The sequence below is a fragment of the Panulirus ornatus genome, chromosome 50, assembly GCF_036320965.1.
Source record: "Panulirus ornatus isolate Po-2019 chromosome 50, ASM3632096v1, whole genome shotgun sequence".
In the NCBI taxonomy this organism is placed as follows: domain Eukaryota; kingdom Metazoa; phylum Arthropoda; class Malacostraca; order Decapoda; family Palinuridae; genus Panulirus; species Panulirus ornatus.
In genome coordinates this window covers 12,855,123-12,872,694 of record NC_092273.1, presented here as the reverse complement: position 1 = coordinate 12,872,694, position 17,572 = coordinate 12,855,123, and the positions used below count along the sequence as shown (strand labels likewise).

The window sequence follows — 17,572 nt, the reverse complement described above, 5'->3', positions numbered from 1 at the left end:
GGATTAATAAGAAGAAAAGAGAAAAGAAAGTCTTGTAGTTTGAGATTTCATGCCTAGGGGAAAGACAAGTAGGTACTGGAAGACCTGGTATTAGGTCACTGCTACGTGTCGTTATCCGCTGAAGGACAGTTTGTCGTATGAGAGAAACGGATGATAATAAAAGTGGAAAAGGAAAAAAAAAAAAGAGGAAACAACAGAGGTCTAGCACACGGGGAGGAAAACAAAAGAAAACAGACGAATGACGAAAGACCTGAATGGTCTCTGACGAGAGTAATCTACTGAAGGACAATATCCTTAATTTCCCACCGTAATGGAGGGAGGTAAGTGAGTTTGTCCAAGGTTTAGCCACAGAAGGATGAGGTTAGGACGAGGAGGGTGGTGTCCGTCCTCCTCCTCCTCCATCCACCATGGATGGATACGGGTGTATAGACCTCCCTATTTCGCCACAGAAGGTGGCTCTCTTGTGAGGATAGCCTGTCGCACAGAAAGCATTGGAATGGGATAGTCTTCATCTATAAGGAAGACGATTGGCCATATAACTGTGCCGAACGTACGGCGATGGTGGTGACCTCGAGATGGGAAGGACGATCGAGATAGGACGATCGAACTCTACGGGGTTATGTGGTATGGGGTTGAGTGACCTTCGGGTTCAGGATTGTAGGATGGCATTGCTGGAGGGAGGATAGTGCGTCCAGGTCCTCCCGGGGATAATGGAGCCTAATAACCTAATCTGGAAGCCTGGTCTGCACTTTAGAAATTATTTCAGGCGTCAGCAGTTGTTATGCTTAACTACCCGTCCCTTGTGTGTGTATATATATATATATATATATATATATATATATATATATATATATATATATATATATATATATATATATATTTTATGTAAGTATATCCTCAGGACCTCTTATTCAAGGGCTTGCGCAGCTTCAAGGCTGCGCTACACTCAGTAGTAGGGGAAGGATGGACTCTTTCTAACCAGGAAGTTCCATCAAGATATTGTAGTAGCCTGTTTCCTCATGGGACGATAGCGTAGCCTAGCTAAACTAAATCTTCTCTCGCGGTCTAACACTGCGATGAACCGTAGCCTAGTCCTCCTCCGGGAGTAAATGTGTGTGTGTGTGTGTGTGTGTGTTGTATGTGTGTGTGTGTGTTCCTTTAAGTCAGTCACTCACTCTACACAAGGATACACCACAGACATAATGTTACGGCAATTCTACCCTGTGGTGGACACATCCTCTCTTTCACCCACAGTACGAAAAGTTTTCGCTCCGAGACTCGCGTCTAGTCCGCCCGTAACTGGGAGGAGGTGACGAGCACACAAAGACGCACTCTACTTGGGGACGTATTTGCCTTGATGGGAGAGGCTGAGGTAAAGTAAACACCGACAGACACACACACACGCGCGCACACGCTAAACAACACTCCTCTCTCTCTCTCTCCACTCCTCTCTCTCTCTCTCTCTCCTCGTCTCTCTCTCTCTCTCTCTCTTCTCTCTCTCTCTTTCTCTCTCTCTCTCTCCTCTCTTCTACTCTCTCTCTCTCTCTCTCCTCTCTCTCTCTCTCTCTCTCTCGTTGGTGGTATTGGTCGTCAAAGGAACGGAGTATTATACACAGGTTCTCTCTAGCTCATGTTCATCTTACCCCCCCCCCCCCCCTTGCGATGGTAGCGTGAACAGCGAAGTTGTTGTGGAGGGCTGATCCGCGGGCGTAGGAGCGCACACCGTTGGGTTAGAGAGAGCGAGTGACGGGAATTTCCCTCCGTATGGCAATCTTCCTCTAACGAGAGAAAAAAAAATAACATTTCAAACTATTTTTCCTTTTTTTTCATCGGAAAACAAACTGAAACTTTAGGGAAATATTTGAGCCTTTGACCACGACGGTACGACCCGTGAATGCGACTTCACGGTTCGTAAAGTACGACGGTACGATTCGTGTGCACGATGGGTACGATCTACGAGCACGACAGCACGACCTTTGAGTACGACAGGTACGATTCTTGAACTCGATGATTCGATCCTTGAGCACGACGGTACGAACCCCTCGAACGCGATGGTACGACCCTTTGAACGCGACGGTACGACCGTGAGCACGACGGTTACGACCTATATATATATATATATAATATATATATATATAATATATATATATATGTATATTCCTATGAGTCCTCGGGGAAATGAACAGATAGGTTCCAAGCGCACTTTCGTGTCATAATCACATCCAGAGGAATATAAATCGTTGATATTGCATCGTGAGTGACGAAGCTGGTCGCTATTTTGGTAGTACAACTTCGAGGAGAAAACAAAAGTGCTAGGGAAACAGGTACCCCTATTATCTCCCGTTTTCCTATTTTCTATTTAAAATCCTTCACTATTTTTCTTGTTTCTTCCTCTCATAACTCGAGGAAGCCACCGCCGCCGCCAACCCCCTCCTCCTCTTCCTCTCATTAGCTTTTTCTCCACCAGACTGCCGGACTATCCATAGCAACGACGTCGAGCCATCTCTATCCTCCTTCTCTGGATAGGAGGCGAGAGCGTTTCATTCAGCGCCGGATGACGAGAGAGGGGGTGGGGGGGGAGAGAGAGGGATGATGCAAGCGACCCACCAGTTGGAGGGTAACTGGAGAGAATGCGCTCGGAGTGACGGAATATTACGGGCAATTTGTGCCGTCATCTGGCTACCTATTCCATAGGACGGGGTGATTATGGAGAGCGGGGGGAGCCTCTGGATTGTGGAGTGAAAAAGGAGAGTGTGTGTGTGTTACGTGGATACGTGGTCCAAGAACGAGCTGGTTTGGCCTTAACACTACTGGAAAAAAAAGAGAGCCAAACAAACGCATTCTCTCCCTTCGCCACTCCCCTCCCCTCGGCAACAGCCGGAGGGGAAACAGGTCGAGAGAAAAAAAAGAAATACCTTGCAGGAGTAATATCCCGGAAAGAGAATTTTTTAGAGGAATGTCAGAAACGGGAATGAACCTGAATGTGACATACATCCCATTACCATTACCGTGTCCCCAAGCCTCGCGACTCACCATTTCTATGTTACTCCTAAAATGTGAGGAAAAAGGTTATAGGATCATTACATCTTGTTTCCTGTAAGAGGAGGTAACACGGGTGACGTCGGCACGTTACTTGAAGCGGTGATGAGTGGCTTGCGAAGGTGGCATAACAGACCACCACTGTGTTATGACGATGATGTGTTTGGAATGAGTGAGTCGGTCCGTACCGGCGAGAGAGAGAGAGAGAGAGAGAGAGAGAGAGAGAGAGAGAGAGAGAGAGAGAGAGAGAGAGAGAGAGAGAAATGGACGCCGTAGGATATATGGATTATTAAGAAGAAAAGAGAAAAGAAAGTCTTGTAGTTTGAGATTTCATGCCTAGGGGAAAGACAAGTAGGTACTGGAAGACCTGGTATTAGGTCACTGCTACGTGTCGTTATCCGCTGGAGGACAGTTTGTCGTATGAGAGAAACGGATGATAATAAAAGTGGGGAAAAAAAGGAAACAACAGAGGTCTAGCACACGGGGAGGTAAACAAAAGAAAACAGACGAATGACGAAAGACCTGAATGGTCTCTGACGAGAGTAATCTACTGAAGGACAATATCCTTAATTTCCCACCGTAATGGAGGGAGGTAAGTGAGTTTGTCGAAGGTTTAGCCACAGAAGGATGAGGTTAGGACGAGAAGGGTGGTGTCCGTCCTCCTCCTCCTCCTCCTCCATCCACCATGGATGGATATGGGTGTATAGACCTCCCTATTCCGCCACAGAAGGTGGCTCTCTTGTGAGGATAGCCTGTCGCACAGAAAGCATTGGAATGGGATAGTCTTCATCTATAAGGAAGACGATTGGCATATAAACTGTGCCGAACGTACGCCGATGGTGGTGACCTCGAGATGGGAAGGACGATCGAGATAGGACGATCGAACTCTACGGGGTTATGTGGTATGGGGTTGAGTGACCTTCGGGTTCAGGATTGTTGGATGGCGAGGCTGGAGGGAGGATAGTGCGTCCAGGTCCTCCCGGGGATAATGGAGCCTTAATAACCTAATCTGGAAGCCTGGTCTGCACTTTAGAAATTATTTCAGGCGTCAGCAGTTGTTATGCTTAACTACCCGTCCCTTGTGTGTGTATATATATATATATATATATATATATATATTTTTTATATGTAAGTTTATCTCAGGACCTCTTATTCAAGGGCTTGCGCAGCCTCAAGGCTGCGCTACACTCAGTAGTAGGGGAAGGATGGACTCTTTCTAACCAGGAAGTTCCATCAAGATATTGTAGTAGCCTGTTTCCTCATGGGACGATAGCGTAGCCTAGCTAAACTAAATCTTCTCTCGCGGTCTAACACTGCGATGAACCGTAGCCTAGTCCTCCTCCGGGAGTAAATGTGTGTGTGTGTGTGGTGTGTGTGTTGTATGTGTGTGTGTGTGTGTTCCTTTAAGTCAGTCACTCACTCTACACAAGGATACACCACAGACATAATGTTACGGCACTTCTACCCTGTGGTGGACACATCCTCTCTTTCACCCACAGTACGAAAAGTTTTCGCCCCGAGGAGGTGACGAGCACACAAAGGCGCACTCTACTTGGGGACGTATTTGCCTTGATGGGAGAGGCTGAGGTAAAGTAAACACCGACAGACACACACACACGCGCGCACACGCTAACACTCTCTCTCTCTCTCTCTCTCTCTCTCTCTCTCTCTCTCTCTCTCTCATTGGTGGTATTGGTCGTCAAAGGAACGGAGTATTATACACAGGTTCTCTCTAGCTCATGTTCATCTTACCCCCCCCCCCCCCCCCCCCCCCCCTTGCGAATGGTAGCGTGAACAGCGAAGTTGTTGTGGAGGGCTGATCCGCGGGCGTAGGAGCGCACACCGTTGGGTTAGAGAGAGCGAGTGACGTGGAATTCCCTCCGTATGGCAATCTTCCTCTAACGAGAGAAAAAAAAATAACATTTCAAACTATTTTTCCTTTTTTTTTCATCGGAAAACAAACTGAAACTTTAGGGAAATATTTGAGCCTTTGACCACGACGGTACGACCCGTGAATGCGACTTCACGGTTCGTAAAGTACGACGGTACGATTCGTGTGCACGATGGGTACGATCTACGAGCACGACAGCACGACCTTTGAGTACGACAGGGTACGATTCTTGAACTCGATGATTCGATCCTTGAGCACGACGGTACGAACCCCTCGAACGCGATGGTACGACCCTTTGAACGCGACGGTACGACCCGTGAGCACGACGGTACGACCTATATATATATATATATATATATATATATATATATATATATATATATATATATATATACATAAGTTCTAAGGGACAGATTAGAGGGCCATGCCGTCTCCCCCTAGGGTCGTACCGTCGTGTACTAGGGTCGTACCGTCGTTCAAAAGACGTACCGTCATGTTCAAGGATCGTACCCTTGTCCTCAACAAACGCACCAGAATGTACAAGGGTCGTACCGTCGTGCTTCACAGACGTACGTCGTGTGCAGGGGCGGGTCGTACCGTAGAATTCAAGAAAACGGGAAAGACGTAGAGAACAGATAATTCAAGAAAACGGGAAAGACGTATAGACCAGATAATTCAAGAAAACGGGAAAGACGTAGAGAACAGATAATTCAAGAAAACGGGAAAGACGTATAGACCAGATAATTCAAGAAAACGGGAAAGACGTAGAGAACAGATAATTCAAGAAAACGGGAAAGACGTATAGACCAGATAATTCAAGAAAACGGGAAAGACGTATAGACCAGATAATTCAAGAAAACGGGAAAGACGTATAGACCAGATAATTCAAGAAAACGGGAAAGACGTAGAGAACAGATAATTCAAGAAAACGGGAAAGACGTATAGACCAGATAATTCAAGAAAACGGGAAAGACGTAGAGACCAGATAATTCAAGAAAACGGGAAAGACGTATAGACCAGATAATTCAAGAAAACGGGAAAGACGTAGAGAACAGATAACTCAAGAAAAACGGGAAAGACGTAGAGAACAGATAATTCAAGAAAACGGGAAAGACGTATAGACCAGATAATTCAAGAAAACGGGAAAGACGTAGAGAACAGATAACTCAAGAAAAACGGGAAAGACGTAGAGAACAGATAACTCAAGAAAAACGGGAAAGACGTATAGACCAGATAATTCAAGAAAACGGGAAAGACGTAGAGAACAGATAATTCAAGAAAACGGGAAAGACGTATAGACCAGATAATTCAAGAAAACGGGAAAGACGTATAGACCAGATAATTCAAGAAAACGGGAAAGACGTAGAGAACAGATAATTCAAGAAAACGGGAAAGACGTATAGACCAGATAATTCAAGAAAACGGGAAAGACGTAGAGACCAGATAATTCAAGAAAACGGGAAAGACGTAGAGAACAGATAACTCAAGAAAAACGGGAAAGACGTATAGACCAGATAATTCAAGAAAACGGGAAAGACGTATAGACCAGATAATTCAAGAAAACGGGAAAGACGTAGAGACCAGATAATTCAAGAAAACGGGAAAGACGTATAGACCAGATAATTCAAGAAAACGGGAAAGACGTAGAGAACAGATAACTCAAGAAAAACGGGAAAGACGTATAGACCAGATAATTCAAGAAAACGGGAAAGACGTAGAGAACAGATAACTCAAGAAAAACGGGAAAGACGTAGAGAACAGATAACTCAAGAAAAACGGGAAAGACGTATAGACCAGATAATTCAAGAAAACGGGAAAGACGTAGAGAACAGATAATTCAAGAAAACGGGAAAGACGTATAGACCAGATAATTCAAGAAAACGGGAAAGACGTAGAGAACAGATAATTCAAGAAAACGGGAAAGACGTATAGACCAGATAATTCAAGAAAACGGGAAAGACGTAGAGAACAGATAATTCAAGAAAACGGGAAAGACGTAGAGACCAGATAATTCAAGAAAACGGGAAAGACGTATAGACCAGATAATTCAAGAAAACGGGAAAGACGTAGAGAACAGATAATTCAAGAAAACGGGAAAGACGTATAGACCAGATAATTCAAGAAAACGGGAAAGACGTAGAGAACAGATAATTCAAGAAAACGGGAAAGACGTATAGACCAGATAATTCAAGAAAACGGGAAAGACGTATAGACCAGATAATTCAAGAAAACGGGAAAGACGTAGAGAACAGATAACTCAAGAAAAACGGGAAAGACGTAGAGACCAGATAATTCAAGAAAACGGGAAAGACGTAGAGAACAGATAATTCAAGAAAACGGGAAAGACGTATAGACCAGATAATTCAAGAAAACGGGAAAGACGTAGAGAACAGATAATTCAAGAAAACGGGAAAGACGTATAGACCAGATAATTCAAGAAAACGGGAAAGACGTATAGACCAGATAATTCAAGAAAACGGGAAAGACGTATAGACCAGATAATTCAAGAAAACGGGAAAGACGTATAGACCAGATAATTCAAGAAAACGGGAAAGACGTATAGACCAGATAATTCAAGAAAACGGGAAAGACGTATAGACCAGATAATTCAAGAAAACGGGAAAGACGTATAGACCAGATAATTCAAGAAAACGGGAAAGACGTATAGACCAGATAATTCAAGAAAACGGGAAAGACGTATAGACCAGATAATTCAAGAAAACGGGAAAGACGTATAGACCAGATAATTCAAGAAAACGGGAAAGACGTAGAGAACAGATAATTCAAGAAAACGGGAAAGACGTATAGACCAGATAATTCAAGAAAACGGGAAAGACGTAGAGAACAGATAATTCAAGAAAACGGGAAAGACGTATAGACCAGATAATTCAAGAAAACGGGAAAGACGTAGAGAACAGATAATTCAAGAAAACGGGAAAGACGTAGAGAACAGATAATTCAAGAAAACGGGAAAGACGTAGAGAACAGATAATTCAAGAAAACGGGAAAGACGTATAGACCAGATAATTCAAGAAAACGGGAAAGACGTAGAGAACAGATAATTCAAGAAAACGGGAAAGACGTATAGACCAGATAATTCAAGAAAACGGGAAAGACGTATAGACCAGATAATTCAAGAAAACGGGAAAGACGTATAGACCAGATAATTCAAGAAAACGGGAAAGACGTAGAGAACAGATAACTCAAGAAAAACGGGAAAGACGTAGAGAACAGATAATTCAAGAAAACGGGAAAGACGTAGAGAACAGATAATTCAAGAAAACGGGAAAGACGTAGAGAACAGATAATTCAAGAAAACGGGAAAGACGTATAGACCAGATAATTCAAGAAAACGGGAAAGACGTAGAGAACAGATAATTTAAGAAAACGGGAGAGGCGTATAGAAACCAGATCATTCAAGAGAACGGGAAAGACGTACAGACCGGATAATTCAAGAAAGCAGGAAAGACAAAGAGAAGTTAATTCAAGAAAACGGGAAAGACGTAGAGAACAGATAATTCAAGAAAACGGGAAAGACGTAGAGACCAGATAATTCAAGAAAATGGAAAAGACATAGAGAACAGATAACTCAAGAAAACGGGAAAGACGTATAGACCAGATAATTCAAGAAAACGGGAAAGACGTAGAGAACAGATAACTCAAGAAAACGGGAAAGACGTATAGACCAGATAATTCAAGAAAACGGGAAAGACGTAGAGAACAGATAATTCAAGAAAACGGGAAAGACGTAGAAAACAGATGATTTAAGTCAACGCAAGAGACCAGTAAGTGAAACAAGACCGTAAATGGAAGCGATCTTTTGATGGGTCCCTCTTCCCCAAACATCAACCTGTGGAATAATTGTACAATAATATTACCAAGATAAGGACAAGACCGAACTCAACCAGGTGAGCGCCGCAGACATTTCTACCTTCCATTGTTTGTTGACCCAGAGGGTGATCATAGCGAGTGATGTTAATCCGGGTACGGAAGTCCGAGAAATTTAGAAAAAGGGACGAAGAATATAAGTGGAGAAATGATAAGATAAAAAGATAATAATTCAGCCTCGGTTTGAAATGTGGTGATGAAAAATTCAGCTTCGGTTTGAAATGTGGTGAACGGTGAGGAGAGATAGAGAGAGATAGAGAGGGGGAGGGGGATGAGTGATGATAAGTGGATGAGGATAAAGACGTTAATTTAAGTTAGAGAGAGAGAGAGAGAGAGAGAGAGAGAGAGAGAGAGAGAGAGAGAGAGAGAGAGAGAGAGAGAGAGAGAGTACCCACCTCTCGTTCGTAATGTTGGGTGACTTTCTGCCTCATCTCGCGCTCTAGGACGGCTTCTTCCTCCTCCAGCAGGACCCGAAGCCTGCAGCGCCCACAGGGTGGTATACACACGCACCCACACACACACAGCAGCAGCAGCAGCAGGAGCCAGAAGATCGGTGTATATGCCACAGCAGGAGCCACAGCCGAACAGTAGCGAGTTACATTTCCCGCCATGAAAACAACAGCAGGAATTAAATGAAATCTTGATAACAGTAAAATAACATAATTGATAACAGCGGTTATCATTATCGATACCAAAATTTAAAAAGAATAATCTTGTATTCTTATTACGGTGTGTGTGTGTGTGTGTGTGTGTGTGTGTGGTTACTGTTTGTGTATTACGGGTAGAAAGTTTTACTCCCGTGTTACCCCGTCTTTTAAACCTTGTTTATATGTATCACAGCTTTACTCCCATGCACTATGTTCACACACACACACACACACACACACACACACACACACACACACACACACACACACACTCCAAGTCTAGTAAGATAGGTAGGTACCCATTTATCAACCAGCTGTCCGAGAGGAGGATGAACACTTGGGCTTGGTGTGGGCCGACTACCAACGCCCAGGACTCGAACCCATGCAAGGCCGACCGCTAGGGCCGGTCTGTGATGATACAGGATCAGTAATACTAACCACTACACCACGGAGGCCCGTCATCACTTCTGTCTTTGTCTGTCAGTCTTTTAATGTCTGTCTGTTCCTGTTTATCTGTCTGTCTGTGTGTCTATTCCTATGTTGCTGTTTTTTTTATGTTATCTTCCTTGCATTTTCACCACATGATGACAACCTTTTTTTATGCAGTCTGGTAGACAGACTGTTTTTGGCTACCACGCTTCTCTAGTTTGCTATAAATTTCTGTAATCATTTTTTATACCCAGTTTACAAAGCGAGTGTCCACCCATCGCTAAATTACCCGTCGCTCAGGAGGAAAGGTGTGATATTTGGCTTTGTTGGCTAGTTTCTTGGTTTTACCATGCTTCTTCTGGCCTATCAGCTGCCTGGGGGCTATTAATTTTCAACAGGGAATTAACGTCAAAAAATTCTTTGAACTCCTTCATCAGGTGTTGAGCATGATTCCAAGCATGTGGCCTATGGTGTGATGAAAGCCTATCGATGCTTTAAGACACTGATTGCCAACTGGGGTGTCCATTCGTACTCTATGGTTATCAAAAACGCTACATTTCTAAATCCCAAAATGGCAAAGTAAAATAGGCTATTTAGTTCCCATTCCAATTTGCTAAGAGCCAACTTTTACCTTATGTCAACCCATATTTAGCGAGAAGTTGAAGTTTTTTTTTTTTCTTTATTTTCGGGTATGAGTAAACAGCTTCGTACTGAGGTATGAAGAGTTTTTTTTTTTTAATCTTCAGATTGTGGAAAATCCTTGTTGAGAGCTGTATTCAAAAACACAAGAATGACGCCTGTGGTAATGGTGTTTTCAGTGTAAACTGCTTATGATATAATCAGTGTATTGAAATTATAAGTTGTCTTATAAAGTACTTATACATCGAGGTTGATGTCTAAAGTACTCATACTTGGAAGGTTGGTGTGTAAAGTACTTATACTTCGAAGGTTTATCTAGCGAGCTAACTCTAACTTCGAAGGATGTTGTGGTTAGCACCTGGGACAGACATACCTACAGCGCCTGCGGTGGAGATCAGCGAGGTACTGATCCTCTCTGGCAGCCACCACCTCCGCCACACGCTGGGCACGGCACCTCCGCTCCCCACAAGCTAGCCAGTCTGTCTGCGCCTTCTGCCATGTTGTTTGCCCTTCTCCCGGAGGTGTTAGAAGGATCTCGGCAGCCAGCGCCCCCCCAGTGTCGGTGCTCACGCCTCCCCTGCCCTGTGAAAAATTTTCTTTAATTTCTAAGTTTAATTTAGTAATGGGTTTTGTACAGTCCGTGTCTCTCTTATGTGTAAATTATGTGTATGTTTTTTTTTGTGAATTATTCATGGATCTTTTTTTACGTGAAGTGTATATGTTAGTCATTATTTTTTGTTTACCGACGACACGGGCACCAGAGACCCTAATCAGAGCTATCTCACTAACGATATATATATATATATATATATATATATATATATATATATATATATATATATATATATATATATATATCCCTGGGGATAGGGTGGAAAGAATACTTCCCACGTATTCCCTGCGTGTCGTAGAAGGCGACTAAAAGGGAAAGGAGCGTGGGGCTGGAAATCCTCCCCCTCTTGTTTTTTTTTTTTTTAATTTTCCAGAAGAAGGAACAGAGAAGGGGGCCAGGTGAGGATATTCCCTCAGAGGCCCAGTCCTCTGTTCTTAACGCTACCTTGCTAATTCGGGAAATGGCGAATAGTTTGAAAGAAAAAGTTTGAAAAGATATATATATATATATATATATATATATATATATATATATATATATATATATATATATATATATATATATATAGCCTGAGTCAAGTACCCATTTTATCTACCACACCATAAGGGTGGATGAACAGCTGGGTTAACTGTACAGAACCGACTCGCGCGCAACCAGGATTCGGACATGTGCACTCGACCCTAGGGGTCGCGGCCCGTGAATGCGTCACTGTCAGGAACACTGACCACTACACCACGATGGTCCCGATACTGTGTCTTATGTTCACGTTGACCCTAACGAAGGATACAGCAGCGTTGTTCTGTTCGTTCAACGAAAATGAAAAAAAAAAAAGATATACGTTGTAGTCTGACATAAGGCAAAGGCATTTTCATGAACCCCCTCGTAAATTCACGTCCTCAGGGGGGCTTTATTGCGCTGACAACATCCAGTTGCATAACTTCTCCAACGTTTCGTCAGCACATTAGGCCTCCATACCAGCGATATTGGCCGTGTTATTGGCAGAGGTGAAATACACGCTATGCCTCTCATGTGTGTATGTATATAATATATATATATATATATATATATATATATATATATATATATATATATATATATATATATACATATATATATATACACACACACACACATATACACGTACAGTGCATATGGACGCGCACTGCCATGTAACATACTAACCTCCAACAGCCAGGAACGAACCCGGGTCCCCAGCGTAGGAGACGAGAGCATTACGGCTAGGCTATGATCACCCCAGAACCTAGCAGTAGCAGTATATATGTATATATATATATATATATATATATATATATATATATATATATATATATATGCGACTAGTATTGCCAAGCCACCTCCATGTGACGTGGGAACTTGCTATAGATTGACCAGATAGATTGACAGATCAAGTCAATTGGTCGCTCCGTCTACATCTGGCTCCCGGAGAGAAGTAGACAGCATCATACGGGCAGTATCAGGTCACCTCAACCTACATCCAGTAATCTTGTATATTGAGGAGAAGCCATGGCATCCTATCATCTGTGGAGGTACATATCAGGCGAGTGAGCGAGCAGGCGGGCGGTGAGCGAAAGATCTAGGGCACCAGTTCTCGAGAGCAATGTGAGAAGAGACGGTATGACACGTCGAGTGGTATTGAATTATAGGTAATTTCACTACCTGACAAAATTGAATTCATCCTTCGTGAGGTAAGGGTGACTTTTGGAAGTTTATTTCGCTCCTTGTGTGTCTATATATGCCAGAGCTTTTGAGCACGACGGTACGATTCCTATAGTACCACGGTACGATTCCTACGGCACGACGGTACGCCTCCTAGAATACGATGATACAACCATTTTAAATACGACGGTACGACTTGTGAGTACAGCGGTACGATCCTTGAGTACGACGGTACAACCTTAAGAGCCAAAAGGTGGGATCGTATTGTCTGTAATGGCCCCGCCTCTGACCTGAGTGATCCTTACGGGAAACGACATTTAAAAAAAAAAAGGCCACGACTTCATACTTCAAAGGTCACTCCGTCGTGTTCAGCGGTGCTCAAGGTTTTCCTTACCTCGGTGTTCAGGGAGTTCAAACACGGGTTTGACTTCACAAACGAGGAGCACCCACGGTGCAGGGAGAGTCCGCCTGCGTTGCCACGGCAACTGGGAAATAACACGGCCGTGGCGAGACACTGCGAAAGGAGCGAAAATATAAAGTCTCGCCAGGATTGAGTTACAGTGGTTTATCTTGGTCTGTATACAACCCTCTGTGTCTGTAATATTTTTCTTGGGACTCATAGGAATATATATATATATGTATATATATATATATATATATATATATATATATATATATATATATATATATATATATATATATATATATATATGAACGCGCGCACTTCCAAACTGGAATATTATAAAAGCACATTGCTTTTGTAAATATGTACTTAGAGTCAATGTATCGGATATCTATCAATTTTTTTCTAAGTTTGCAATCGTGATATTTTACTGCCGTCACCTGTGGTCATCTGGTGTGCAGCCTCACCTGCTCCAAAGCACCCAACTCTTTTGTAGCATTTTCCTCGTCCAACTTAATATATTTTTCTTTCCGCTCACACTCTGCGTCATAGATACAAAGAAATGCAAATTTCAACAAATCACCAGGTTCTTTCGAGGCTGTTTGTGTCAGCATTGGGGAACAATTACTTAGAACATAGTGTGGAGAGAATGTAGAATGTCTGGCAGTTTTATATATATATATATATATATATATATATATATATATATATATATATATATATATATATATATATATTTATATAGACGAAGCTAGGACGCCATTTGGTAAACATGTTTACCAAATGGCGTCCTAGCTTCGTCTCTTCTATGTATATCAACTGACTGTTATATTTCTCTCATGTGTCTCCCTTGATGATGCGATTATTACACGAAAGTGCACTTGGGAACTTTTCGTGTTTCATTTTCCCGTGGACTCTTAGGAATATCTTGATCACGCGAAAAATTGTGACCCTTTCCAATATATATATATATATATATATATATATATATATATATATATATATATATATATATATATATATATATACCAGGGTCGACTTGCTGTCAATGGATTGAACCCGGGCATGTGAAGCGTGTGGGGTAAACCATGGAAAGTTTTGTGGGGCCTGGATGTGGAAAGGGAGCTTCGGTTTCGATGCATTATACATGACAGCTAGAGACTGAGTGTGAACGAATGTGGCCTTTGTTGTCTTTTCCTAGCGCTACCTCGCGCACATGCGGGGGGAGGGGGTTGTCATTTCATTTGTGGAGGGGTGGCGACGGGAATGAATAAGGGCAGACAGTATGAATTATGTACTTGTGTATAAATGTACATGTCTGTGTGTGTATATATATGTATACGTTGAAATGTATAGGTATGTATATGTGCGTGTGTGGACGTATGTATATGTGGGTGGGTTGGGCCCTTCTTTCGTCTGTTTTCTTGCGCTAGTTCGCTAACGCGGGAGACAGCGACAAAGTATAATAAAAAAAAAAAGTTATATATATATATATATATATATATATATATATATATATATATATATATATATATATATGTATATGGAGGGAATGAGCTTCAAGCGAAGAATTTGCATAATTTTCACGGAAGTGAGGATAGCTGGCTGTCGAGTGATCTCATAATTATATAAGTATTTTAATAAGACATGACACTCGTTATTATGATACTGTACTGCAAATATGTGATGCTTCCTTCTGAATATCATTAGTTAGAATTTATTTCGGATAATTGTCTTGGCTTTCAACCAGTCCTGGTAAATCATTCCATATGTCAACAGTCGCGTTGGCGTAAAAGTATTTTCGCCTAATTCGAAGTCGAAACGTCTGCTTTAAGAGTTCTTGCTCATTATGGAGGAAGGAAATCAGGCTGACAAGACTTCACAAGATGGCTATTAACATCAAATTTGTAAAGTATTTGACAGCTTGTAAAACCTGTATCAGATCACCTCCTACATTACTTCTTTTTAAGTTCATAACTTAGGAGAGTATCATTATAACTTGGCAATGTATTCTGTCTATAATCATTTTTTTTTATCGAGAAAACCTATCAAAATTGAACACGGAATTCAAGGCGAAAACGTGCTATTGGACAGTAAAAAGTGAAAATTAGTTATTAAAAGTCGAAATCCTTGTCTAAGACGCTTAGAATTTTGTTCGCCCTCATTACTTACTGCTTCTCCGCTCTGCCTCCTTGGCTTTATATATCTCGATTACACCAAAGTCTTTTTTCCTCATTTACATTACGTAGCATAACAGAGAGTTTATACTGTGTCTTGCCTTTTCGTCGTATGTGACACTTGCCAGTGTGTAAAGCTGTGTTAACTGTATCAAAATGCACCAGCTGACTGTGTCACTGTGTTTTAGCTAGCAGCTAGCATAATCCTGCACAAAGTTAAGTTAAAAGTGAAATTCAATTGCTAATATTATTCACATTTTCATAAAACTGAGTACAGCTATTGGGCAGAAGTACTGTAATTTCACTACGAGACCGGGCGATCAGTTTTTACACGAATTTAGAATTTTATGATTGATAACATAAACCAGGTGATAGCAATAATCAGGGGCGTTTTGTTCGGTGAAACAAATTAATATGCTTAAATAGGTGGAGGATATTTCGTGATAATAAACTTGGGTCATTGTTTTAAGGAAGTGAGACTAGCAAGGCTTGTTTCATTTGTCGTTGAGTTGTGAACCAATGACACAAACATTACTGCACATATATTTTCTTTTTTACTTTCGATGGATTATATAAGGGTTAGAATAATCGTAGGAGTATATGTCATCATTGTTATTAAGTTTATGAGTTTAGCCTATATCATACCGATGAAGGGAGTGGAAGCAGCTGCTATTCCAGTCGCTCCCTCTCCACCCCGACTAGGCTACGCCCGCCCCTTCCTGTAATACTTACATAACTTCGCCCACACCCTCATGAAGCGCCTGTTACTGTCCATGTCACTTGCACCCACATGACGTCGGTTCTTATTACTAGCACTCTGTAGCTTGGTAACCTTGTAACCTTCCCTTACGCTCGCCCACACTTACGTCAAGCCCTCTCTTCTCCTGCTGGCGTTTCCCTAGCAGTATGAACGTAGGAGGGATAACTAGCGTTCTTGCTGTCTGGACCCGCACATTCTGCTTTGGTGTCCACTACTCCTCCTCCTCCTCCTCCTCATATCGCTGTTACCTTTACCATATCGCGCGCCATATCGCCTGCCTTCTCATTTCTTCTGCTATCACAAAAAGACTGTTAGGGAAGCAGTGGTATGATGCTGTTTGCCTTCCATTGTAGAGTATCCAGACTTTTGTTTTTATGGGCAGTAACGGCAAAAATTCTTCTGTCCATATGACCGACCACCATGTAGTATTTTATTTACGCATCAGATTATAGCATTTCTAATTCTGATATGAAACGTATTTAACCATTACAGAATGTACAGTATAAAGTAGTCTTTTAGGAACAGACATAGGACGAAGACTGTAACGGGTAACACAGTGTGTATGAAATCACAGAGTGTATGAAATCGTTCAACCTGACTGATTTTTGTCGAGGTGTTGGATCACACGCTGAGCGAATCCTTTCCTTCGCAAGGTTAACGTGGATGTGTGGCGGTAGAATCTTCTGATTATATTTAGATATTCTAGTAAGAAGCGAATACTGTACTGTTTATCTAATGATTCCTTTTGAATATTACTAGTTAAGATGTTATTTCGTATAATACTCCAGACCATATATATTCGATCTTCCAAGGTAAACAGTATGGCGAGAAATGCACCTCATTATCCTCGTCTCGAACTGTCTTGTAAGAGCTGTGTGTCTCGTTAGGGCTGTGTCTTGTAAGAGCTGTGTGTCTCGTAAGGGCTGTGTCTCTTAAGGGCTGTGTCTCGTAAGAGCTGTGTCTCGTTAGGGCTGTGTCTCCTAAGGGCTATATCTCGTAAGGGCTGTGTCTTGTAAGAGCTGTGGTGCCTTAGCCCTCCTTGCAACAAGAAGGCAACGGAAGTAAACCTTACCCAATTAGTTCGAACTCCTTTGATCGTTTAGATAATTTGCATGATAGCTGTCTTCCTTATTTGAAACCTACCCACTGAATCTCTAATTTGTCCTCTTCCACTTTAAGTCTAGATTATTCCCTCCGTTCTTCCACGCATAGAACAAACTAAAGTACGAAAAATGTCAGATGGTTGCTACCTTTCGTAGTTACCTCCCCAATTTTCACTTAGTGAGAGTTTTACAATATAAGGCGTTTTTCTTACAGTAATCCCTAACATATACATATTTTTTCTTTGTCTTATGGGAGCAGCAGAAGCCGGCCCACAGTCAACTCAGCTGTTCATCCACCTCTTTAGG

The 17,572-nt window shown here is 42.0% G+C and overlaps 1 protein-coding gene and 1 long non-coding RNA gene across 2 annotated transcripts in view; one reads left to right on the top strand and one right to left on the bottom strand.

The window, feature by feature from the left end:
* The window catches only part of LOC139764601 (uncharacterized), a 75,806-nt gene that overhangs the window by 19,157 nt on the left and 39,077 nt on the right, over positions 1 to 17,572 (top strand). The window lies entirely within an intron of this gene.
* Positions 1 to 17,572, bottom strand: part of LOC139764706 (uncharacterized) — a 28,799-nt gene that overhangs the window by 9,904 nt on the left and 1,323 nt on the right. The window contains exons 2-5 of the mRNA XM_071691594.1: positions 13,694 to 13,824; positions 13,218 to 13,337; positions 10,907 to 11,115; positions 9,214 to 9,295 (exon numbers count right to left, since the gene is read on the bottom strand). Of these exons, the coding sequence (XP_071547695.1) occupies positions 9,214 to 9,295; positions 10,907 to 11,115; positions 13,218 to 13,337; positions 13,694 to 13,824 (542 nt within the window). The remainder of the gene's footprint in view (positions 1 to 9,213; positions 9,296 to 10,906; positions 11,116 to 13,217; positions 13,338 to 13,693; positions 13,825 to 17,572) is intronic.